Below are 26,911 nucleotides of genomic sequence, written 5' to 3'. Positions count from 1 at the left end.
CGAGCAGTATGGCTTGTCATGCTGGAGGGTCCTGTCAGGATGAGCCTGCAGGAAGGGTACCACATGAGGGAGGAGGATGTCTTCCCTGTAACGCACAGCGTTGAGATTGCCTGCAATGACATCGCCCCAGACCATGACGGACCCTCCACCTCCAAATCGATCCCGCTCCAGAGTACAGGCCTCGGTGTAACACTCATTCTTTCGATGATAAACGCGAATCTGACCATCACCCTTGGTGAGACAAATCCATGACTCGTCAGCGAAGGGCACTTTTTGTCAGTCCTGTCTGGGGTGAGTGCCCATCAGGCCTACAAGCCCTCAGGTCCAGCCTCTCTTAGCCTATTGCGGACAGTCTAAGCATTGATGGAGGGATTGTGCGTTCCTGGTGTAACTTGTGCAGTTGTTGTTACCATCCTGTACCTGTCCTGCAGGTGTGATGTTCGGATGTACCGATCCTGTGCAGGTGTTGTTACACATGGTCTGCCACTGTGAGGATGATCAGCTGTCCGTCCTGTCTCCATGTACCGCTGTCTTAGGTGTCTCGCAGTATGGACATTGCAATTTATTGCCCTGGCCACATCTGCAGTACTCATGCCTCCTTGCAGCATGCCTAAGGCACGTTCATGCAGATGAGCAGGGACCCTGGGCATCTTTCTTTTGGTGTCAGTAGAAAGGCCTCTTTAGTGCATTGAAGGAGACAGGTTAATAAGGATCTTTAAGCCTTGAGGCAATTGAGACATATATTGTGTATGTCTGCCGTTCACAGGGTGAATGGGCAAGACAACAAATTGAAGTGCCTTTGATCTGGGTATGGTAGTAGGTGCCAGACTCGCTGGTTAATGTCAAGAACTGCAACGCTGCTGGATTTTTCACACTCAATAATTTCCTGTGTGTATCAAGAATGATCCACCACTCAAAGGACATCCAGTGCATTGGAGTCAACATGGACCAGCATCCCCGTGGCACGTAGAGTCCATTCCCTGACGAATTCAGGCTGTTCTGAGGGCAGCCTTAACCTTCTGCGCATAAGGCCGCCACAGACCCACACCATGATGCCGGGGCTTTACAAACAACCTTCCTGAACAGGGCTAGGTCCAGGGAGTGTTTCCCTGTGCTCCTGTCACTGTATGTGACTTATCATTTCCTCTTCCTGTCTCCTCCGGGTTCCGTTGAAGCCTCTGCAGGCTCTGTACTCCTTCCAGCTGCAGCAAGGGGCCCAGGTCCACCACAGCTGCCCTAGATGAGGGACTACTAGGTTGTGTCTGAAAGGAATGGACACCCTGGCCTATCCCTCATGTAGTTCACTACTTTTGACCTGAATGCAATTTCAGTTCATTTCTTCCACTTTTCCCAGATGTTTGTGCAGTACACTGCCAATTCAGGCTCCCTCAAGGATTTAAAGCTGCAATATGTAACTTTTTGTGTGATCTTACAAAATTCACATAGAAATGTGAGTTATAGATCTGTCATTTTCATTTAAAGCACATCCCAGAAGTAGTATACCTGTTCTATGTGTGTTATGTCTATGCTTCCCATTCTTAAGTTTTACTTTCGGTTTTGAACACCAGCTTCAAACAGATGAAAATACAATATTTGTGGTTATGGAAAATATATTTCATAGTGGTTTAAATGGTACAATGACTCTATACACTACACTTGCTTGTTTTTTCACATAAACTGACATTAGGCAAACTATTAGAATTTTACCAACCAGGAAATAGAGAAGTGATTTCTGCATAGTTCACCTTTAAAATAATTGGATCAGAGTGCATGGTGTGGCTACCATAGAAGATATATGTGGTCCTTCTGTAGCGCAGTTGGTAGAGCATGGCGCTTGTAACGCCAGGATAGTGGGTTCGATTCCCGGGACCACCCATACGTAGAATGTATGCACACATGACTGTAAGTCGCTTTGGATAAAAGCGTCTGCTAAATGGCTTATAAATATAACTGTTTTATATCTATGCTGGCTACCTCCATATTTCCAATCCAATGTGTGGTTATTTTAAATGATATTTTATTTGTTTTTATACATATGTTGAAATAAATTATGAATAAGAAAAGTGACTGATGTCCTATTTGATTATGTAAAACATTGTGATGGAACGCTGCATGTGAACTAAAGGACTGCGACTGGCGCAGTTCGCGCACCTGAGAGCGCGCGGGAAAGACTGATGTTTTAACAGAAAAAGGTAGGACAGTGCATCGCGCCGCTGGTGTAGTGGTATCATGCAAGATTCCCATTCTTGCGATCCGGGTTCGATTCCCGGGCGGCGCAAGCATTTTGGTACATTTTATCCCAATTTTCTCCTACATTTTGGATGCACATCAAACCGAATGTAAACCATGCCATCTGTAGCACAAATATGAGTTTGGTCATTCCGCCAGTGCTTTCAACGAAGCCACAGTGCGCATGCGAAGCCGTATATCCGCTCTCTTTCTCCGCCATCTTATGTCGCCTTTCCATTGTTCATTGAAGTTAGCAGGGGCGGCGGAGCTATTTGCTGCACATTAAAACATTTCGGGGATATTGTTCAGTTGACATCAGCAAAATAGGGGGAAGGAGAACGAATCCAAGGTCATCATAGAATACGTGACACGCGCGGATTTATCGCTCAGGGTTCGATCTCACACCTCGTCGGGAAACATGATGGACGACGAACAACCCAAGACCCTGTATGTATGAATAGCGGCAAGCGAACGAGCCGACTGACCGTTTATTTTAAGTATCGTCATGTAGCCGTGCATGTATCAATTGCATTTTCTTAATATGTGGTCCGAAATAGTCATGTCAGTCAGTTCTCCACCCTCCTGTCTTCTAGTTGTGAGACAGCCGCACTGGCTAACTTAGCTAGTTAACAACATGTCAGACGTGTCCATTTTTTTTTATTAGACAAAGCAAAGGCTGTATTTTGTTGCGAGCACTTTTGCCACTGCACAATAATTTCGAAAGCCACCTTTTTAAAATCTCAACATTTATTGATATTGCGATGTTCTTCTTAGCCTATACTACGGGAGTTAACTGTTAATGGTTGTATATTTTGGTAATAGCGGCTATTCGAGAAAGACTAGCATGCTTGCTAACTAACGGTAACTCTTGTCGGCAGCATGTCGGGCCTCTAGTTTCTGTATTATGCGAAGCAATACGGTTGTCATCAGTCTGATACCTTTCCACACCGGTGGCCATACTCTACAATGTCTGTGAAATCATAACCTACCTGCTAACATTGGCTAGTTAGCTACATTTTAACTACTCGGCGTACACCAACAATCAGACGACCGTGTTATGTTGGTTTGCTAACTTAATTAACCAACGTTCCCTAACTTACCGTTCATCATACCGCTACAAATCTGAGATTCAAATGGGGTTTGTCAGCTACCATTTGTATGTCGGTGTTGTTACTAAAACACTGCCATGTAATGATAGCGAATGCACGTACCTATTAGTTAGTTAAGGAACATAATACATGTAATGCAATGTGAAAGCGTGGCCTAGTCTTGTCGGATGCCGAGTTTTAGTTTCTGAGGCCTATAGGCGCCTAACGTTACTATCTCAAGGAAATTATAACCGCGAATGTTACTGTATTATGTTGCTGTTACAGTCACGTAAATTCAGGTGTGACAATGTTACAAATAATATGTACAGTGGCTGTAAAATACGGTCGGGTGTTTACTGTTTCCAAACAGCCCAGCTGACTTTACTTCACTGTTTTTCTTCTTTGTATGGCGCATCCCCGTCTTGGTTTCAATATCACCTCAGTTGGCTTCTTCATGTGGCCACTGGTTATACCGTGCCTTGCTTGGGCTGGTATCCATTTTACGTGAACTCCCAATATCCCAAATGGGTAAATCCGTTTGAAATCAATAACTTTTTTTTTGGACAACCTCCACTTTGATTTTAAACAACACTTTACATACATGTTTGCCCATAGAATACGTTTTCAGAAAGTGGATTTTTGGACCTGTGTGCCAAAACGTTCAGGAGATAAAGGTCTCATGGTATGTCAACTTTGAGCACATCTATGGAAGCCGGCACCCCCCCAAAAAAAAAAAATTATCAGACAAAATTATGAGGTAGTAAGTCTATCGAATGAATGTTTTAGTGCAATGTGCCAAATGCCTGTATCGCAAGAAACACTTTTTGTTGTTGAGTGTTCTGTCTTTTTGGTCTTCGCTCCTTCTGTGCCGGTGTGCACCTTCACGCACAGACACCAAGCCCCTCCACCTGTCACTCACAACTAACGACGAAAGATGACCTCTTCCTCTCTGACAACAATCAACTTAAAGTCGCTATTTGTGTTTGAGATTTGGTCCAACAGAATCAGTTATATGCACACCGAAACACTTAGATACATTATTTTACTGTAATGGATGAGAATTTAACGTTTATAATGATGCTCTTTTTATGTGTTAACTCCCAAAACGTAGAACAGAGCAGACCCTACTAAAACTAGAGTAACAATGAACATGATTGTGGAAAGTGTATGCACAGTTCTTTTGCTCGAAGCATTGCAGTACCATGTACCACTGGCAGCGTTTTAGCCACAGACTAGTGTGCTAGCCGTCTAGTCTGCAATGAGAATAAAAAGACATGTTGATATAAGGAATTGGGAACTAGTTTTAATTCTGAGAAATAAGTATCTTCTTATCCAGGTGGGCCACTTGATTTCAACATCTAAACAAAGTGAACAGACTGTTGTTCAAACAGTTGGAGATGAAGAGAAGGGTGTATTCATAACAGTTCAACTGTTCTACCTTGTTAGCAAGCAAACATATCCAAGTTGGCAAGACTTATTTTTATGCCCATTGCAGACTAGACAGCTAGAACATATAAATCAAAGTAGGTTACACTTTTTTTTGGTTAATACATGATTCCATGTGTCATAGTTTCATAGTTTTGATGTCTTCACTATTCTACAATGTAGAAAATAGTAAAACTAAAGAAACCCTTGAATGAGTAGGTGTCCAAACTTTTGACTGGTACTGTATGGCCCTTTGCTATGAGATTCAATTGAGCTCTGGTGCATCCTGTTTCCATTGATCATCCTTGAGCTGTTTCTACAACTTGATTGGAGTCCTCCTGTGCTAAATTCAATTGATTGGAGATGATTTGGAATGGCAAACCTGTTATATAAGGTTGACAGTGCATGTCAGAGCAAAAACCAAGTCACGAGGTCAAAGTATTGTCCGTAGAGCTCCGAGACAGGATTGTGTCGAGGCACAGATCTGGGGGAGGTGTACCAAAACATTTCTGCAGCACTGAAGGTCCCCAAGAACAGTGGCCTCCTTCATTCTTAATTGGAAGAAGTTTGGAACTACCAAGACTCTTACTAGAGCTGGCCACCTGGCCAAACTGTGCAGTCGGGGGAGAAAGGCCTTGGTCAGGGAGGTGACCAAGAACCCGATGGTCACTAACAGAGCTCTAGAGTTCTTCTGTGGAGATGGGAGAACCTTCCAGAAGGACAACTTTCTCTGCAGCACTCCACCAATCAGGCCTTTGTTAGTGGCCAGTCAGAAGCCACTCCTTCGTAAAATGCACATGAAACCCTCCTTGGAGTTTGCCAAAAGGTACCTCAAGGACTCTCAGACCATGAGAAACAAGATTCTCTGGTCTGATGTAACCAAGAACTCTTTGGCCTGAATGCCAAGTGTCACATCTGAAACCTGGCACCATCCCTACGGTGAGTCGTGGTGGCAGCATCATGCTGTGTGGATTTTTTTTCCACGTCAGGGACTGGGACACCTAGTCAGGATTGAGGCAAAGATGAACGGAGCAAAGAGCGCTCAGGACCTCCGACTGGGTGTGAAGGTTCATTTTCCAACAGGACAACGGCCCTAAGTGCATAGCCAAGACAACACAGGAGTGACTTTGGGACAAGTCTCTGAATGTTCTCGAGTGACCCAGACTTGAACCCGATCGAACATCTCTGGAGAGACCTCAAGCAAAGCTCCCCATCCAACCTGACAGAGCTTGAGATCAGCACAGAAGAATTTGAGAAAACCCTCAAATATAGGTGTGCCAAGCTTGTAGCATCATACTCAAGGACACTCAATGCAGTAATCGCTGCCAAAGGTGTTTCAAAGTACTGAGTAAAGGGTATGAATACTTGCGTAAATGTTTTTTTTTTTTTTTAAATATAAAGTTAAATATTCTGCATACCAGTTTTTGCTTTGTCATTATGTTTTTTTTTGTGTAGATTGAGGGACAAAAACAATTTAATCCATTTTAGAATAAGGCTGGAACATAATGTGGAAATGGTCGAGGGGTCTGAATACTTTCCGAAAGGTGAATTGCCCCTAACTTTAAAAAAAAAACGACGATTTTTAGGCCATATCATCCAGCTTTAGTAGTAAGTCATAATTGAGATACTAAGTCATTATGAGATGTGCAAGTCTGGATCATGGACATTGAATAGTCTGGGATTGAAACAATAACAATGCATTTCCCTGCTACTTTATTTGGTTAAGTTGAGGAATGGGGCGGGAGAAACGTAACCGTTCTCAAATACATAGACGCAAAGACCCTGAAATTATAGTTTTAACCACTTTTTGAAGTTATACAGTATCTGTTTTTAAAAGGGCAAACTGGGATTGGTACATTTTTTTTGACTTTTTTTTTTTTGACTTTTAAGTTGTTCATATAGACAGACCTTGAGTGTAAGTTAGGGGACTGGGAGCAACAGTCTTACCCCATCAGAACCCAAAATAGTCTTGTTTTACTCATGTTTTTTTTTAAACAATGTAGTTGTAAACAAATACTGTTTAGCTTCAAAACATGGTTAAAACTGTACTTTTGATGTCGTGGGTGGTCAGTACTTGCATCCATATGTGAAAGTCCTTGTGTCTATGTAGTATATGGTTGACTACATTTCTCCTGCCCCGTTCTTAGTGGTGAGGATGTGCTTTGTTGTTTGAATCCCAGATTGCCCCTGCAGGACTGTTCAATGTCCATGATCCAGACTTACTATCTCATGATAATGACTTATTAAGTCAGTAACTCATAATTATATCTCAAAACTCCTAGTCATAAAAAAATAAAATTATAATGTGGGTGATGGGAATGGCCTTCCACACATCCATGTCTTCATCACTGGAACGAAACGGTTTAGTTCCATATCATTTAAACACTTACAAACCATTCAACTTTTGATTTAAATTTTTTGATAATTTTTTTTTGTTGAATAGTAATATATTTTTACACCTTTAAGATCAATTATCTAAAAACATGTAAACCAAGGCTCTATGCTGATGTTTTTTTAATTTTTTTTACAGGGTATGTGCCTAAGTTGGAAAATGTAGGTGGGCACAAATATTTAGGCATGCAATGAAAAATATTTGAGGTAATGACACTGGAGTCCTTTGTTTTTCTAGGCACACTGGTGCTCCTAAATTAAAATTCCAGGTCGCACAGCAAAGTAATTAGGGGCATATGCGAGTAAAACAGTCGCACTCTAGAGCACTGTAAATCCCATTTTATTTTTTTAAATCCCATTTTATTGGCCACATACACCTGGTTAACAGATGTTATTGCGAGTGTAGCGAAATGCTTGTGCTTCTTGTTCTGACAGTGCAAGTAACAAATAATCTAACAATTCCACAACCACTACCTTAATATACACAAATCTAAGGGAAGGAATGAGGAATATGTACGGCTGGGCCATGAGATGCAATGGATGGTATATACAGTATATACATCTGGGATGAGTAGTGCAAGATATGTAAACATCATTATTAAAGTGGCATTAATAAAGTGACTAGTGATCCGTTTGTTAGTGGCCAAATGGATCCCTAGTCACTTTATTAATGCCACTTTAATAATGATGTCTGCATATCTTGCACAATCAGCAAATTCATATTTGTATATGTTGTAGTGTAGCTTAGAGACCATATTTCACATCTGAAATGTTAGTGTTTTTGTGTTGAGACAACATGATCTTGAATACAGTGGGTAATTTCAATCATAGAAATATAATTCATAGAATGGACCCTTCAGACCACTGCAATTTAGCTGGTACACAATTGAGTTGTTATTGAAATAACTTGTAAGTACTACCACAAAGATGACTGTCGGTCCACCCACTGTCGAATGGCAACTTAGAATATACATGACCATGTATCTGTGTTCATATGATTTCAATAGGTTTCCTATAGAAGATTGACAGTATAATTTGAAACAGATATTCCGATTTCAAGTCAACATTCTCTGACGCTTGGACCTCCAACCATCTTTGTGGTACCATGTTTGAAAGTTGACATTTAAACATTTTGATCAGTGAAAACATGACACCCACCCTGTATTCAAGAGCATGTTCTGTCTCAACCAATGGCGTGCAAATCACAAAAAACGTCAATGTAAAATTGGGTCTAAGTTACAAATGTGATTATGTAAAAATTAGGAGTTTACAAGATTGTAGATACTTGAAGTTAAATGACAATTTCTATGAAACATTATTCCTTCCCTTTACTTAGTTATGTGTGTATTATGGAGAGGTCGACCGATTTAATCGGAATGGCCGATTTTTAATTGGGGCCGATTTCAAGTTTTCATAACAATTGTAAATCTGTATTTTTGGGCGCATATTTTTATTTTTTGTACCTTTATTTAACTAGGCAAAATATTTAGACTTAGGGATGTCACCCGTTAGATAAATACCGAACGGTTCTGTATTTCACTGAAATAATAAACGTTTTGTTTTCGAAACGGTAGTTTCTGGATTCGACCAACGGCTCGTATTTCTGTGTGTTATTATGTTATAATCAAGTCTATGATTTTTTTAGAGCAGTCTGACTGAGCGGTGGTAGGCAGCAGCAGGCTCGTAAGCATTAATTCAAACAGCACTTTCGTGTGTTTTGCCAGCAGCTCTTCGCAAGCACAGCGCTGTTTATGGCTGGTGTAACCGATGTGAAATGGCTAGCTAGTTAGCTGAGTGCGCGCGTATAGCATTTCTAACGTCACTCGCTCTGAGACTTGGAGTAGTTATTCCACTTTCTCTGCAAGGGCCGCGGCTTTTGTGGAGCGATGGGTAGCGCTGCTTAGAGTGTGGCTGTTGTCGATGTGTTCCTGGTTCGAGCCCAGGTAGGGGCGAGAAGAGGGACGGAGGCTATACTGTTACACTGGCAATACTATAGTGCCTATAAGAACATCCAATAGTCAAAGGTATATGAAATACAAATGGTATGGAGAGAAATAGTCCTATAAATACTATATTAACTACAAACTACAACCTCTTACCTTGGAATATTGAAGTCTCATGTTAAAAGGAACCACCAACTTTCATATGTTCTGAGCAAGGAACTCAAACGTTAGCTTTTTTACATGGCACATATTGCACTTTTACTTCTCCAACACTTTGTTTTTGCATTATTTAAACCAAATTGAACATGTTTCATTATTTATTTGAGGCTAAATGGAATTTTATTGATGTATTATATTAAGTTAAAATAAGTGTTCATTCAGTATTGTTGTAATTGTCATTATTATAAATAAATAAAAATCGGTATTGGCTTTTATGGTCCTCCAATAATTGGTTTCGGCGTTGAAAAATCATAATTGGTCGACCTCTAGTATTAGGTAGTGGTTGTGGAATTGTTAGATATTGCTGCACTGTCGGAACTAAAAGTACAAGCATTTCACTACACTCGCAATAACATCTGCTAACCAGGTGTATGTGGCCAATAAAATGTGATTTTAAAATAATTTGACAACCCTGTTTGTAAGATTTTTAAATGATACTAATCTCAACCGTTTATGTTTTCCAGTGATGAAGACATGGATGTTTCACTGTATGGTGGTGTATGCAACATTGTCAACTTTGAGCACCTTTATCTCTTGAATATTTTCATTCAGGTCCCACCCAAAAAGTCACTTTCTGAGCACTTCTACACTCAGCAAATATGTGTGCACGGTTTTGTTCAAAAGGGATGCTGCCAAAAGTAATTGAATTAAAATGGATTTACCCAATGTAAAACGGAATCATTCAATACAACCTCTTCCAAATGGTTAGTTGTGAGGTAAAATAGTGTGGTTTAAAGGAACAGTTCATCCCTAAAATAACAAACGATTCCAGACGGTTTCACACCTCAGCAACATTGTGGATGGTGGTGAACCATCCCCTTAAATCCAGATCTTCTTAACCACACTTCCTTGTCTATTTATTTTCTGCTGAGTGGAGCATCCATTTCTCTTCTTTTTGCTGAGCTGAGCCCAGGGTGTCCATGCTGATGTGTTGTCACTGTGCTGCAGGTATGTGGGAAACCTGTCCCGGGATGTGACCGAAGCCCTCATCATGCAGCTGTTCGGCCAGATCGGACCCTGCAAGAGCTGTAAAATGATAGTAGATGTGAGTCAGAAATCAACCTTTCTGTTGTCTGGGAATGAACCTTCTCCAATCAGATTCCCCTATGATTCTGCTCAGAATGACTTAACGCTGCGCCATGTTCAGTTAGAACAAACCCGGAGAAAATGTTTGTTTTTTTAATATTTTAAAATATTAGCATTATATTAAAGTGAGGGCATTACCTCCGCTTAAAAAAAAATGTCTCTAGTTTTGTGCCAACTCAAACGTTGACCATGACTAGGGGCCTATTCAGTGGTCTGCAGCACATAGAACATTGCAGAAATGTAATGTGTCGAGTCTATAAGAAAACAAACGTGACCACACAATTCCCTGTTGAACATGACGGAGAGGAATGTCTATACAAGGCTGCTTTATCTGAAACCCCACAGAATGAGCCCCAGGACTGATTAGCCCAATAGGACAACAGCGGTGACCAATATTAGCCAGGAGCCTGTTTTAAGAACACATTGTACTGCTGTGAGTCTTACCTCTGGGATTGATTCATATTAGGATCCTGAGTCTGTCACTCGAAATAGAAGAGAGACGTGTTGTTTGGCCAATCTCTTAATGATGACGGATGGTCACGGGTTGGAGTTGCATGGGCTAGCTAGAGCTGCCCATTTACATTGCAAGGAGGGAGACTCAACTAGGCCTACCTTTTTTACAATGGTAGGATGAAATTCCCAGTTGTGACGTTAAAAAGTCCCCGTTCTTGTCCCCCTCCAGACGGCAGGTAATGACCCCTACTGCTTTGTGGAGTTCTACGAACACAGGCACGCTGCCGCGTCACTCGCAGCCATGAACGGTCGTAAAATAATGGGTAAGGTAAGCTATCGTATCTACAGGGTGAGTCGGCTTGGGGAGGGGAGGTTTGGCCAAAAGACAGGAGGAAGGAATTGAAGCCAAGTTCAAATCAGCCCCTATCCCCAGACACTTGACTTGATGCAGGTCTGGAAAGGTCTGATGTGTGCGAACATTATGGCAGACCTATGAGAAGTGTCTAGGGGTAGTGACTGAGGCCCATTGACTGGGTATCACATTGCATCATGGGTATCGCACTGCGCACTGTTGTCCGTTCAACCCCAACCATTTACATTAAACCTCAGTAAGTATGACATGAATGGAAAGGTTTTTTTTGTGATTGGTCAATAATACCACAACATCAGGAGGTTTTGTAGGGTACTTAGGTTCGGTTTGAGTGGGTGGCAGGATGTCTTCCAACGATAGGGTACTATGTTCTTCACCCCAAAATCTAGCTTTCTCCATTCTGCTCTGGTTTTTAGAGAATACTACATATTCCGTAGATGGCGTCCTATATACATTAGAAAAACACTGCAGGCCCCAATCTCAAATTAACAGGGACATTTGACGCGGTGTAATTTGACTGAATTAGATGGTGCCATTTGTTTTAGGTTTGAAGCCTGCCGATGTCTCACTGGAAGTAAAACGTCTTGTTCCTTTGGCCTGGGGGGAAATGCTGAACGAGCGTGGAGGAGGGATTGCACTTGAATTCAAACACTGTATGAAACACCTGTTGATAAGATGTTATGGATACCCCCAAAAAAATGTTTCGAGTTATTTAACTATAAAATGTAGCTTGGTAGTGATTGAATTTTTTTTACGGATTCTGTGCCGTTCCCCTGACCCTGCCGTCCTCGATTGTAGCTCATCCTCTGTCCTTACCCTCTGTGGTCGGAGTTGTCGCTCCTGCTGGTAGACAGAGCCCCTGGACGCCGCCCTGTAAACGGGTTCACGCTCAGAAGAGAAGTCATAGCCAATTAGTATTGGCAGCACGTCCCATGACTTTAAACCTGGTTGGGTTGTGTAATCTTTCTAAGTAGTGCCCCCCCATTAACCTGTTTCAAATAACCTCTACTTCTACACTGCCGGTCTTTATTATAATTATTATTATTGTGTACAATGTGTTCTTTTGCAAATTCCTTTGCATAAAGAATCCAGATAATAACTATACTATATCTCTAAAGACACATTCAGTTGAAAATATTTTATCCTCAACAGGTAATGAAGGACCATTTGAGGAGTAATACAAGTTCGTAAAATTCACTTGTTTGTAAGTCCCTTGTTATTTGGACCCTTTTTAAAAAAACTTCCTAGACGTTTTGTTCCAAATTTGATTGATTAGACAGTGAGACTGAATTGTGACATAGTGTGAGCAGGCTTTCCCTCTTATCATTGTGTGACTACAACAAGCCCTCTGATCGGCAAACAGACAGACACGTGTGCTGTCCAAGTAAGGCTCGCTTTTCACCCCTCTTTCCGGCTCTCTCTCTCTTTCTCTCTCTCTTTCTCTTTCTTTCTTTTCTTCAGGAGGTCAAAGTGAACTGGGCCACAACCCCTAGCAGCCAGAAGAAAGACACAAGCAGTGAGCATGATCTCTCTTGATACTTTGACACGGCCCATACCCAACTGTTTTTAAGGAGTGTAGCGCCTGTATAACGCATGGGGGGGAGGGGGGGCTAGACTGCTTGGTGCATTCAGAGCACATTTATGTTATCCCAAGAATATTCCAAGAATTGTTAGCATTGGTGCCTAAAATGAGTTGGCTATATAAAAAAAACGTATGATACATATGATTCTGTGTTCAGATCACTTCCACGTTTTCGTCGGAGACCTCAGTCCTGAAATCACCACGGATGACATCAAAGCTGCCTTCGCCCCCTTTGGGAGGATATCGTGAGTGTTCTCTCTGCTTCTCCTTACCCAAAGTTATTATCTCGGTTATGCTTATTCAAAACACTACAAAGATTGTGACTGTAGTGATTGAACAGAAGAGAACAACAACCTGTCCTCACAGCATTCATCTGTCAAATATGTTCTCTACAGATCTTTTTCCGCGTATCTCTCAAGAAGCAAATATGCACAACCGAACTTCTTAGAATCCTACTTGTCAAGTGCTTTGCAGCCTCCCCGGACAGAAACCCAGGGAGCTGGTGGCAAGGAAAATGCTCCCTGGAAACACTGCTCCGTAGGATTGATTCTGTGCTCTCGTCTTGCCAACCAGTGTTTTTCTGTCTGTTCGTAGTGATGCCCGGGTGGTGAAAGACATGGCTACTGGCAAATCTAAAGGCTATGGCTTTGTGTCCTTCTTCAACAAATGGGTGAGTGTCCCCCACCACCCTCGGCCTACTGCTGTTTGTGGCTTGTAAGAAATCATTATCGTCGGCGCGAAGAGTGTGAGCCTCCAATCCTTTGTTGTTGTCCCCCCTAAACAACAGCCAGCAATGTTTAGCCAAGCAAATACCACTCTGTATAAGGTTTAGATTCTAGGTTATACCGTGATTACTACCACCATGCTTTATAAAGTCTGTGGATATTGGAACTGTGTGTGTGTGTGTGTGTGTGTGTGTGTGTAGGATGCAGAGAATGCCATCCAACAGATGGGAGGTCAGTGGTTGGGAGGACGGCAGATCAGGACCAACTGGGCCACCAGGAAGCCCCCTGCACCCAAAGCCACCTACGAGAGTGAGTTAGACACACCCCTCTCACGGCTCCAAAGAATGACCTGCACACACCTGTTGGTTATTGAATACAACAACAACAACAAAAAGATTGTCCATCTATTGTCATTGAAGTTTTAAATGCATCTTCTATTCCTCCCCAACTTGTTGAGCAGCGAACACAAAGCACCTGTCGTTTGAGGAGGTAGTGAACCAGTCCAGCCCCAGCAACTGTACCGTCTACTGTGGAGGAGTCACTGCAGGGCTTACAGGTATAGAACTACCCCGGGGGTTTCCTTTAGGAAAATGGACGACGTGACCAGAAGGGTTTGCCGACAGGGGGAAACTATTCGAAAGGGCGCACCTGATGCACGCGGTATGTGACCGAGATGATCATCTCCGTTAGACACTTGGGTGAATCTAAAGATGCAACAAACTAGGATGGGTTGCTAATATGATGATGCGTTTGTGCTTTTGGACAATGAAAGAAGGTTTTCTTATAGAACTGGAGACAATTGGCGAATGAAGAAGTCTTTCATAGGGAGCGCGTGGCAGTCGCAACTCAAGGGGGAGGGGTTTGTGGCGAATATAGCCTATAGGCATCTCTCTCCAATATGCATGCGCTCTTGCTCTCCAGACTCCTCAGCTGTTTCCAGCCTATTCTTGCCATTTGTTTATTTCTTTTGATCAATTCCCCATTACATTCACTACATGACCAAAAGTATGTGGACACACCTTCAAATTAGTGGCTTCGACTATTTCAGCCACAACTGTTGCTGAGGTGTGTGAAATCGAGCACACCGCCATGCAATCGCCATAGACAAACAATGACCGAAGAATGGCCCTTACTGAAGAGCTCAGTGACTTTCAACGTGGCACCGTCATAGGATGGTACCTTTCCAACAAGTCAGTTTGTCAAATTCCAGCCCTGCTAGAGCTGCCCCGGTCAACTGTAAGTGTAGTTATTGTGAAGTGGAAACGTCGAAGTAACCACGGCTCAGCCGCGAAGTGGTAGGCCAGACAAGCTCACAGAGCGGGACCCCTGAAGCGCGTAGCGTGTAAAGATCCTCTGTAACACTCACTACCCAGTTGCTGCCTCTGGAAGCAACGCCAGCACAAGAACTGTTCATCGGAAGCTTCGTGAAATGGGTTTCCATGGCCGAGCAGCAGCACACAAGCCTAAGATCACCAACTGGTATGGAGTAGGTGTGATGGTTTCTAAACCCCCTGCTACTGTGATTTTCAATGTGAAATAATCTACAGTGGATCTACAAGCTTTGGCTGGAATGGTGTAATGCTTGCCGCCAACTCTGGAGCAATGAAAACACGTTCTCTGGAGTGATGACTCACGCTACACCATCTGGCAGTCCAACGGAAGAACTGGTTTTGGCCGATGCCAGGAGAACGCTACCTGCCCCAATGCATAGTGCCAACTGTAAAGTTTGGAGGATGAGGAATAATGTTCTGGGGCTGTTTTTCATTGTTCGGGCTAGGCCTCTTAGTTCAAGTGAAGGGAAATCTTAACGCGACAGCCAACAATGACATTCTAAACTATTCTAACTGCAGTATAACTAGAAGCCCCTCTCTCCTCTCTACAGTATAACTAGTATCTCTCCTCGCTACAGTATAACTAGTATCTCTCCTCGCTACAGTATAACTAGTATCTCTCCTCTCTACAGTATAACAAGTATCTCTCCTCGCTACAGTATAACTAGTATCTCTCCTCTCTACAGTATAACTAGTATCTCTCCTCTCTACAGTATAACTAGTATCTCTCCTCTCTACAGTATAACTAGTATCTCTCCTCGCTACAGTATAACTAGTATCTCTCCTCTCTACAGTATAACTAGTATCTCTCCTCTCTACAGTATCACTAGTATCTCTACAGTATCACTAGTATCTCTCCTCTCTACAGTATAACTAGTATCTCTCCTCTCTACAGTATAACTAGTATCTCTCCTCTCTACAGTATAACTAGTATCTCTCCTCTCTACAGTATAAGTATCTCTCTCTCTACAGTATCACTAGTATCTCTACAGTATCAAGTATCTAGTATCTCTTCCTCTACAGTATAACTAGTATCTCTTCTCTACAGTATAACTAGTATCTCTCTTCTCTACAGTATAACTAGTATCTCTTCTCTACAGTATAACCTAGTATATCTTCTCTCTGAACCTAGTATCTCTCTTCTCTGTATAACTAGTATCTCTCCTCTCTGTATAACTAGTATCTCTCCTCTCTACAGTATCTCTCCTCTCTGCAGTATCTCTCCTGTCTGCAGTATCTCTCCTCTCTACAGTATCACTAGTATCTCTCCTCTCTACAGTATCTCTCCTCTCTACAGTATCTCTCCTCTCTGCAGTATCTCTCCTCTCTACAGTATCTCTCCTCTCTACAGTATCACTAGTATCTCTCCTCTCTACAGTATCACTAGTATCTCTCCTCTCTACAGTATCTCTCCTCTCTACAGTATCACTAGTATCTCTCCTCTCTACAGTATCACTAGTATCTCTCTTCTCTACAGTATAACTAGTATCTCTCCTCTCTACAGTATAACTAGTATCTCTCCTCTACAGTATAACTAGTATCTCTCCTCTCTACAGTATAACTAGTATCTCCTCTCTACAGTATAACTAGTATCTCTCCTCTCTACAGTATAACTAGTATCTCTCCTCTCTACAGTATAACTAGTATCTCTCCTCTCTGCAGTATCTCTAGTCTCTGCAGTATCACTAGTATCTCTACAGTATAACTAGTATCTCTACAGTATCAACTAGTATCTCTTCTCTACAGTATAACTAGTATCTCTTCTCTACAGTATAACTAGTATCTCTTCTCTACAGTATAACTAGTATCTCTCCTCTACAGTACAAGTATCTCTCTCTCTACAGTATAACTAGTATCTCTCCTCTCAGTATAACAGTATCTCTCCTCTCTACAGTATAACTAGTATCTCTCCTCTCTATCAGTATCTCTCCTCTCTACAGTATCTCTCCTGTCTCTATCTCTCCTCTCTACAGTATCACTAGTATCTCTCCTCTCTACAGTATCTCTCCTCTCTGCAGTATCTCTCCTCTCTACAGTATCACTAGTATCTCTCCTCTACAGTATCACTAGTATCTCTCCTCTACAGTATCACTAGTATCTCTCCTCTCTACAGTATCTCTCCTCTCTACAGTATAACTAGTATCTCTCTCTGCAGTATAACTAGTATCTCTCCTCTGCAGTATAACTAGTATCTCTCCTCTCTACAGTATAACTAGTATCTCTCCTCTCTACAGTATCTCTCCTCTCTACAGTATCTCTCCAGTATAACTAGTATCTCTCCTCTCTACAGTATCACTAGTATCTCTCCTCTCTATAACAGTATCTCTCCTCTCTACAGTATCACTAGTATCTCTACAGTCTCACAGTATCTCTCCTCTACAGTATCACTAGTATCTCTCCTCTCTACAGTATCACTAGTATCTCTCCTCTACAGTATCACTAGTATCTCTCCTCTCTACAGTATCACTAGTATCTCTCCTCTATACAGTATCTCTCTCTCTACAGTATAACTAGTATCTCTCCTCTCTACAGTATAACCTAGTATCTCTTCTCTACAGTATAACTAGTATCTCTTCTCTCTACCTAGTATCTCTCTCTCTACAGTATCACTAGTATCTCTCCTCTCTACAGTATAACTAGTATCTCTCCTCTACATTATCTCTCCTCTCTGCAGTATCTCTCCTCTCTACAGTATCTCTCCTCTCTGCAGTATCTCTGTCTGCAGTATCTCTGTCTGCAGTATCTCTCCTCTCTACAGTATCACTAGTATCTCTCCTCTCTACAGTATCACTAGTATCTCTCTCTCTACAGTATCTCTCCTCTCTACAGTATCACTAGTATCTCTCCTCTCTACAGTATAACTAGTGTCTCTCCTCTCTACAGTATCACTAGTGTCTCTCCTCTCTACAGTATCACTAGTATCTCTCCTCTCTACAGTATCACTAGTATCTCTCCTCTCTACAGTATAACTAGTATCTCTCCTCTCTACAGTATAACTAGTATCTCTCCTCTCTACAGTATAACTAGTATCTCTCCTCTCTACAGTATCACTAGTATCTCTCCTCTCTACAGTATAACTAGTATCTCTCCTCTCTACAGTATCACTAGTATCTCTCCTCTCTACAGTATCACTAGTATCTCTACAGTATCACTAGTATCTCTCCTCTACAGTATCACTAGTATCTCTCCTCTCTACAGTATAACTAGTATCTCTCCTCTCTACAGTATAACTAGTATCTCTCCTCTCTACAGTATAACTAGTATCTCTTCTCTACAGTATAACTAGTATCTCTTCTCTACAGTATAACCTAGTATCTCTTCTCTACAGTAGAACCTAGTATCTCTCTTCTCTACAGTATAACTAGTATCTCTCCTCTCTACAGTATAACTAGTATCTCTCCTCTCTGCAGTATCTCTCCTCTCTGCAGTATCTCTCCTCTCTGCAGTATCTCTCCTCTCTACAGTATCTCTCCTCTCTGCAGTATCTCTCCTGTCTGCAGTATCTCTCCTCTCTACAGTATCACTAGTATCTCTCCTCTCTACAGTATCACTAGTATCTCTCCTCTCTACAGTATCACTAGTATCTCTCCTCTCTACAGTATCTCTCCTCTCTACAGTATCTCTCCTCTCTACAGTATCTCTCCTCTCTACAGTATCTCTCCTCTCTACAGTATCACTAGTATCTCTCCTCTCTACAGTATCTCTCCTCTCTACAGTATCTCTCCTCTCTACAGTATCTCTCCTCTCTACAGTATCTCTCCTCTCTACAGTATCTCTCCTCTCTGCAGTATCTCTCCTCTCTGCAGTATCTCTCCTCTCTGCAGTATCACTAGTATCTCTCCTCTCTACAGTATCTCTCCTCTCTACAGTATCTCTCCTCTCTACAGTATCACTAGTATCTCTCCTCTCTACAGTATCACTAGTATCTCTCCTCTATACAGTATCTCCTCTCTACAGTATCACTAGTATCTCTCCTCTCTACAGTATCTCTCCTCTCTACAGTATAACTAGTATCTCTCCTCTCTACAGTATCACTCCTCTCTACAGTATCACTAGTATCTCTCCTCTCTACAGTATCTCTCCTCTCTACAGTATCTCTCCTCTCTGCAGTATCTCTCCTCTCTGCAGTATCTCTCCTCTCTGCAGTATCTCTCCTCTCTGCAGTATCTCTCCTCTCTGCAGTATCTCTCCTCTCTGCAGTATCTCTCCTCTCTGCAGTATCACTAGTATCTCTCCTCTCTACAGTATCTCTCCTCTCTACAGTATCTCTCCTCTCTACAGTATCTCTCCTCTCTACAGTATCACTAGTATCTCTCCTCTCTACAGTATCTCTCCTCTCTACAGTATCTCTCCTCTCTACAGTATCTCTCCTCTCTGCAGTATCTCTCCTCTCTGCAGTATCTCTCCTCTCTGCAGTATCTCTCCTCTCTGCAGTATCTCTCCTCTCTGCAGTATCTCTCCTCTCTGCAGTATCACTAGTATCTCTCCTCTCTACAGTATCTCTCCTCTCTACAGTATCACTAGTATCTCTCCTCTCTACAGTATCACTAGTATCTCTCCTCTCTACAGTATCTCTCCTCTCTACAGTATCACTAGTATCTCTCCTCTCTACAGTATCTCTCCTCTCTACAGTATCACTAGTATCTCTCCTCTCTACAGTATCACTAGTATCTCTCCTCTCTACAGTATCACTAGTATCTCTCCTCTCTACAGTATCACTAGTATCTCTCCTCTCTACAGTATCTCTCCTCTCTACAGTATCTCTCCTCTCTGCAGTATCTCTCCTCTCTGCAGTATCTCTCCTCTCTGCAGTATCTCTCCTCTCTGCAGTATCACTAGTATCTCTCCTCTCTACAGTATCTCTCCTCTCTACAGTATCACTAGTATCTCTCCTCTCTACAGTATCTCTCCTCTCTACAGTATCACTAGTATCTCTCCTCTCTACAGTATCACTAGTATCTCTCCTCTCTACAGTATCTCTCCTCTCTACAGTATCTCTCCTCTCTACAGTATCTCTCCTCTCTACAGTATCACTAGTATCTCTCCTCTCTACAGTATAACTAGTATCTCTCCTCTCTACAGTATCACTAGTATCTCTCCTCTCTACAGTATCACTAGTATCTCTCCTCTCTACAGTATCACTAGTATCTCTCCTCTCTACAGTATCACTAGTATCTCTCCTCTCTACAGTATCTCTAGTATCTCTCCTCTCTACAGTATCTCTCCTACAGTATCTCTCCTCTCTACAGTATCTCTCCTCTCTACAGTATCTCTCCTCTCTACAGTATCTCTCCTCTCTACAGTATCTCTCTCTCTAGTATCTCTCCTCTCTACAGTATCTCTCCTCTCTACAGTATCTCTCCTCTCTACAGTATCACTAGTATCTCTCCTCTACAGTATCTCTCCTCTCTACAGTATCTCTCCTCTCTACAGTATCTCTCCTCTCTACAGTATCACTAGTATCTCTCCTCTACAGTATCACTAGTATCTCTCCTCTCTACTGTATAACTAGTATCGCTCCTCTCTACAGTATCACTGTGATCGTGTTTAATATAGGACTGGCGGGTATATAACTGTCCTCTATTTCTCCTTAGAACAACTGATGAGGCAGACCTTCACCCCCTTCGGTCAGATCATGGAGATCAGAGTTTTCCCAGACAAAGGCTACTCGTTTGTGAGGTAAGACCACAGACTCAGAGTGTGTTTTGAGATTGACCCTTATTGCAGTTGGACTGCAGTCATTGCCATGTGACTGCTCACTCTGACCCCGTCTCACCCTTGTCTCACCCTTGTCTCCTTCCGCCCTTGTCCTCGCACGTCTCTACCTGGCTTAGGTTCAACTCCCACGAGGGAGCGGCCCACGCCATAGTGTCAGTGAACGGGACGTCCATAGAGGGCCACGTGGTGAAGTGTTACTGGGGGAAGGAGACCACAGACATGGTCAGCCCCATGCAGCAGGTTCAGGTGCCTCAGCTCACACCGCAGGTAACATCTCCCTTTCTCATACAACGTCCATTACTGTCTATTACATATCTGTATATTGTATGTTATAACACGTGTAGGTGTATGTGTATATAATATATACAGTTGAAGTTTACATGCACCTTAGCCAAATACATTTAAACTCAGTTTTTCCACAATTCCTGACATTTCGTCCTAGTAAAAATTCCCTGTCTTAGGTCAGTTAGGATCACCACTTTATTTTAAGAATGTGAAATGTCTGAATAATAGTAGTGTTTTTATTTCAGATTTTATTTCTTTCATCACATTGCCAGTGGGTCAGAAGTTTACATGCACTCAATTAGTATTTGGTAGCCTTGCCTTTAAGTTGTTCAACTTGGGTTAAACGTGTGTAGCCTTCTACAAGCTTCCCACAAAAAGTTTGGTGAAAAGTTTGGTGAATTTTACCCCATTTCTGGTGACAGAGCTGGTGTAACTGAGTCAGGTTTGTAGGCCTCCTTGCTCGCACACTCTTTTTCAGTTCTGCTCACACATTTTCAATAGGATTGAGGCCAGGGCTTTGTTGTCCTTAAGCCATTTTGCCAGTACTTTGGAAGCATGCTTGGGGTCATTGTCCATTTGGAAGACCCATTTGCGACCAAGCTTTAACTTCCTGACTGATGTCTTGAGATGTTGCTTCAATATATCCACATAATTTTCCTCCCTCATGATGCCATCTATTTTGAAGTGCACCAGTCCCCCATGCAGCAAAGAACCCCCACAACATGATGCTGCCACCCCCGTGCTTCACGGATGGGATGGTGTTCTTCGGCTTGCAAGCCTCCCCCTTTTTCCGCCAAACACAACGAGGGTGATTATTGGCAAACAGTTCTATTTTCGTTTCGTCAGACCAAAAGATATTTCTCCAAAAAAGTACGATCTTTGTCCCCATGTGCAGTTGCAAACTGTAATCTGGCTTTTTTATGGCAGTTTTGGAGCAGTGGCTTCTTCCTTGCTGAGCGGCCTTTCAGGTTATGTCGATATTGGACTCGTTTTACTGTGGATATAGATACTTTCATACCCGTTTCCTCCAGCATCTTCACAAGGTCCTTTGCTGCTGTTCTGGGATTGATTTGACCTTTTCACACCAAAGTACATTCATCTCTAGGAGACGGAACGCATCTCCTTCCTGAGCTGTTTGACGGCTACGTGTTTATACTTGCGAACTCTTGTTTGTACAGATGAACAGACTTGTGGAGGTCTACACTTTTTATTCTGGGTTCTTGGCTGATTTCTTTTGATTTTCAAATGATGTCAAGCAAAGAAGCACTGAGCTTGATGGTAGGCCTTGAAATATATCCACACGTTCACCTCCAATTGACTCAAATGATGTCAATTAGCCTATCAGAAGCTTCTAAAGCCATGACATAATTTTCGGGAATTTTCCAAGCTGTTTAAAGGCACAGTCAACTTAATGTATGTAAACTTCTTACCCACTGGAATTCTGATAGTGAATTGTAAGTTAAATCATCTGTCTGTAAACAATTGTTGGAAAAATTACTTGTTTCATGCACAAAGTAGATGTTCTAATTGACTTGCCAAAACTATAGTTTGATAACAAGAAATGTGTGGAGTGGTTGAAGAACGAGTTTTAATGACTTCAACTGTGTGTATGTGTGTGAGAGTTCAAAGTGGGCCTGCTAAGGGAAACCGATAAACATAGTTGATCTCTAAGCGTTGTCTCCACAGCCGAACAAAATTGGCTTTGCAGCGCAGCCCTACGGCCAGTATGCCCAGTGGTACGGTAACGCCCAGCAGATTGGCCAGTACGTGCCCAACGGGTGGCAGGTGCCGACCTACGGAGTCTACGGACAGGCCTGGAACCAGCAGGGCTTCAAGTGAGTACTCATGAAGTACCGAAGAGGGGTAAACAAAAATAAAGTGTTGGATTGAAATGCAGCCCTGATGTCAGGATGAGACTACTATGAAGTGACAGCCGCCCTCAAAGAGCAGTCTTTGTTGTTGTTCATCTGACCTCTGACCTCTTGTCTGTGTGCAGTCATTTACAGGCGGGTGCAGGGTGGACGGGCGTTGGAGCGGTCAGTAATGGCGGCGTGGTGGAGCCTGGACACGGAGTCAACGGCGCGGTGCTGGCCAACCAGTCGGTCATGGGCACCGCTGGCTACCACACCCACTGATCAACGCCGGCCCGGCAGCTCAGTGTCGGCCTCCTACCCTCCCACCACCACCGCAGGGATCACACGGGGCGGACATGTTCCCCGTCTTTTACAACACCATTTAAGAACTCTATGGCGGGGATGCGTGACCTCTTCCTGTCCAGTTCCCCCAATCCTGGTTTTTACATGTAAGTTTAAAGGAGGAGGAGATGAGGCTTGTGTGTCATCCATCGGAGGTCGGAGCGTTTCCCAGTCCTGGGATATAAGATACATGCATATAGATATATGCACACAAACACACACCCATGTCCACACAGACACACACATACCTTACAAAGGTCTTTGGCTCCGTGTCAGATCGATTGACTCAAGAATCAGAAAGGACTATGCCATTTTTAATTAAAGTACTATTAAATAAATAAAATACACGGTAAACAAGAAAATGCGACTTCTTTTGGATTTGCTTTTTCTTGTTGGTTTGTTTAAGAACAATTTCAACTGCTGATATCGTTTAAGGAACGACTCTTTGCCTGTTTTTGTTTCGGGACTGTCATTTTAAAGGAATGTTTATAGCAAGGACACCGTGGAATCATGTGAAATGTAAGAACCTTTTTTCGTTTAATTATTTTTTTTGATCAAATGGATATCAACTGTGGAATTTTTTTAAAATACGATTTTCAATCTCAACTAAAAACCAATTGCAGGGATTACTGCCACTGTTCTTTCTTTACGAGGCAGACATATTGCACAATACTATTACTCTTAGTTATCTTTTCACACAATTTGATGTTACAAAAATTCTAGGTATTTTGAATTGTTTTGCATTCCACTTTATTTTTCCTTTTGAAAAGTTTATTTTAGGAGGGCTTACATACTATACTGTTTTGTATGTAAATAACCAAACAGTCTGTTAAACTGTTCTGACAAGGTCTAGAGGGGGAAGAAACCTCATGTTAATTATGGAAGCTTGCTTGTTTTTTTTTGACTGGCGGCCCGGAGGTAAGGGATCATTAACAGTAGACGTGGGCATATTAGCATCACTGTCTAATGCTGGTTCAGGACAATGTAAGGACAGTACAACATTTGATTCTTCCAGGGGCCTGTGAGGAGAGAACAGCATTGCAAAATGAGCTAGACCGAAAAGTCATGTAGACTTAAAGTTATTCTGTGTATAAAACCTAAATATTGAACTTTTTTTTTTTGCTTTTTAACTTTTTTTCTATGATAAAGTAGTAAATAGTTATAAAAAAACGGAAAAAAAACTTGACCGGATCAGAATTTTGAACTGGTTCCCCCTATGGAGTTGATTTAATAATACCGTTGGTCGAGACCCTTGTTTTGCCTTATTTTGAGTTAATTTCATTTGAACCAACCTATTATCATTAACGGCTCATAAAGTCAGGTTATTTTCCGACCTTGTGTTTCGAGGCGGTGTTTTTGGGGGTTATGTTGATGCTACAACATGTTCTTGCTTTGTCCCATTAAAATGCTGATGCGTATAAACACTGCTTGTGGGAACGGTTCATATTTCTCTTCACTGTTCTTGTTGCTGTATTTAAAACCGCTTGATGTGAGCTTGGTTCAGTCTTGCAATTAAATGTTGTTTTTTGTTTACAATGAGCTTTGTTTACATGTAATGTTCAGATCCAGTGATTTTTGAAATCAGAACACGTGTTGGTAGCAGAAACTGGAATAATTGAACAGAGCAGGCCTACCTACAGTACAGAACCTTTTGACACAAGCTGTTGAACATGAATGTATGAACTACGTGTATAAACGAACAAATATATATATAAATGCAACCATTTCAAAGATGCTACTGAGTTACAGTTCATCTAAGAAAACCAGTCAAATGAAGAATGTGTTGGGCCATAATCTATGGATTTCACGTGACTGAGAACACATCTATTGGTCACGGATACCTTTTTTTGTTTGTTGTTGTTACGGTTGATCAGAACACCAGTCAGTATTTGCCTCATGCAGTGTGACATCTCCTTGGCATAGAGCTGATCAGGCTGTTGATTGTGGACTGTTCTCCCACTCTATAATGGCCTTGTGAAGTTGGTGGGAACTGGGACACGCTGTCATACACGTCGATCCTGAGCATCCCAGTCATGATCAATGGGTGCCGTGTCTGGTCAATATGCAGGCCTTGGAAGAACTGGTCCATTTTCAGCTTTCCAGGAATTGTGTACGGATCCTTGCGACATGGGGCCGTGCATTACCATGCTGAAACGTGAGGCGATGGCGGCGGAGGACTGGCACGACAATGGACCTCAGGATCTCGTCTTGCCCACCGGTCGCCACGCCCAGGGTGAAAGGACAGGCCAGGGCCGCTGTTCTGACCAACACCCTCTCCAAAAAGGTTTCCAATTCCGTCACTCCCTGTGTCCACGTGAAGCAAGCCATGGGAGTGCCATGCGCAGACCTCCCCTCTCCCTTTTGAAGAGTTTAATTCTGGAGGTTGGCTACTGAGTCCCCGGGACCCCTGGTCCAGAGGGTGGACTAAAAATCTTCTGGTGGGGAAATGTAACAGTAGAGCAAGTCGTCCTCTGGGGCTGCAGCACCTGACTTGGGGCTGCAGCACCTGACTTGGGGCTGCAGCACCTGACTTGGGGCTGCAGCACCTGACTTGGGGCTGCAGCACCTGACTTGGGACTGCAGCACCTGACTTGGGACTGCAGCACCTGACTTGGGGCTGCAGCACCTGACTTGGGGCTGCAGCACCTGACTTGGGGCTGCAGCACCTGACTTGGGACTGCAGCACCTGACTTGGGACTGCAGCACCTGACTTGGGACTGCAGCACCTGACTTGGGGCTGCAGCACCTGACTTGGGGCTGCAGCACCTGACTAGGTGCTGGGGGGGAAGAGGCAGAGAGGGGGCTGTGTTTCAGTGTGCCTGTCAGGAGAGTGTCAGAGGGGGTACGTTGGGGGGGGGGACCCCCATGGAAACTTCCCAGGATGGGGTTGGGGAGGTGAGGGTTCTCAGGTGTCTTACCCGACTCCACCTCTCGGCCTGGTCCTTCAGCTCCATACCTCCGCCTCCACTTCTATGTCTGTGCCTTCGCCAATGATGAGTAACTGGCCACAAGAGTTCACAGGTTTCCTCAACTACAGCTCCAATGGTGCCTTGGAGCGGGATATTTTGTGTGTGTGTGTGTGATTACACACCATAGGACATATTACACAAAGTGCATGTGCAATGCAGTGTATGTAAGAGATTGAATTGCCTCCCTGTCATTTGTACTGTAGGTGTACAATGGAATGCTGAATGCACAGTTCTTTCTGTCTCCAACCCATCTCAGCTGCCTGAACCAATCACCGCTCACAAAACTAAGAGACTCTGTCTGGAAGAGCTTGTCATTGATGAGCTGTCTTGCCAGTCACACCGTTCATCAAATAGAAGGGAGAATGGCTCATCATCTAGATAGGACCTGTATGTTCTTTTGAGAACTGCCTGAGCATGTTTTTTTTCTCTCTCAATCTGTCCTCTCTTCTTTGACTCTTTCATCTACTCCTCTCTGTATCTCCTTTCTTCCTCCCTGTCCCCTCTCCTCCCTCCATCCCCAGCTCCCCCAGCTGTATGTCCTGTAGGGGTAGGAGTGGGGGTCAGAGGAGTCCTGATCCTCCTGTTTCTACTGGACTCAGGGAGCCAGGTGCTGCCTGCCTGTCTCACTACTTTATTTTCTCTTTCTCTCGGTCTCTCACCCACTGTCCCTGTCCGTCTGTCTTTCTCTCTCTCTCACCCACTGTCCCTGTCTTTCTCACCCACTGTCCATCTGTCTTTCTCTCTCACCCACTGTCCATCTGTCTTTCTCTCGGTCTCTCACCCACTGTCCCTGTCTGTCTTTCCCTCTCTCACCCACTGTCCCTGTCTTTCTCTCTCACCCACTGTCCATCTGTCTTTCTCTCTCACCCACTGTCCATCTGTCTTTCTCTCGGTCTCTCACC

At 43.0% G+C, this 26,911-nt stretch overlaps 1 protein-coding gene and 1 non-coding gene across 2 annotated transcripts; both read left to right on the top strand.

Annotated features, from left to right (window-relative positions):
* The first annotated feature begins 2,207 nt into the window (after positions 1 to 2,207).
* Positions 2,208 to 2,278, top strand: trnag-ccc (transfer RNA glycine (anticodon CCC)). The gene has a single exon. It is a non-coding gene; the product is annotated as a tRNA-Gly (tRNA).
* Positions 2,279 to 2,422: 144 nt separating this feature from the next.
* On the top strand, positions 2,423 to 24,579 carry LOC118385456 (cytotoxic granule associated RNA binding protein TIA1-like). Its single transcript, XM_035772595.2, has 12 exons — positions 2,423 to 2,676; positions 10,244 to 10,340; positions 11,064 to 11,162; positions 12,666 to 12,720; positions 12,944 to 13,031; positions 13,381 to 13,456; positions 13,712 to 13,820; positions 13,972 to 14,067; positions 20,437 to 20,521; positions 20,677 to 20,827; positions 22,532 to 22,680; positions 22,842 to 24,579. The coding sequence occupies exons 1-12, from the start codon at positions 2,648 to 2,650 to the stop codon at positions 22,978 to 22,980; spliced, it is 1,173 nt and encodes a 390-aa protein (XP_035628488.1). The 5' UTR covers positions 2,423 to 2,647; the 3' UTR covers positions 22,981 to 24,579.
* The last annotated feature ends 2,332 nt before the right edge of the window (positions 24,580 to 26,911 follow it).

This window comes from Oncorhynchus keta, chromosome 6, assembly GCF_023373465.1.
Source record: "Oncorhynchus keta strain PuntledgeMale-10-30-2019 chromosome 6, Oket_V2, whole genome shotgun sequence".
In the NCBI taxonomy this organism is placed as follows: Eukaryota; Metazoa; Chordata; class Actinopteri; order Salmoniformes; family Salmonidae; genus Oncorhynchus; species Oncorhynchus keta.
This window is presented reverse-complemented; position numbering and strand designations above follow the sequence as displayed.

Coding starts and splice junctions, on each gene's coding strand:
- LOC118385456 (XM_035772595.2), top strand. CDS start 2,648: ATGATGGACGACGAACAACCCAAGACCCT. Junction 2,677..10,243: donor GACGAACAACCCAAGACCCT/GTATGTATGAAT, acceptor ACTGTGCTGCAG/GTATGTGGGAAACCTGTCCC. Junction 22,681..22,841: donor TGGAACCAGCAGGGCTTCAA/GTGAGTACTCAT, acceptor GTCTGTGTGCAG/TCATTTACAGGCGGGTGCAG.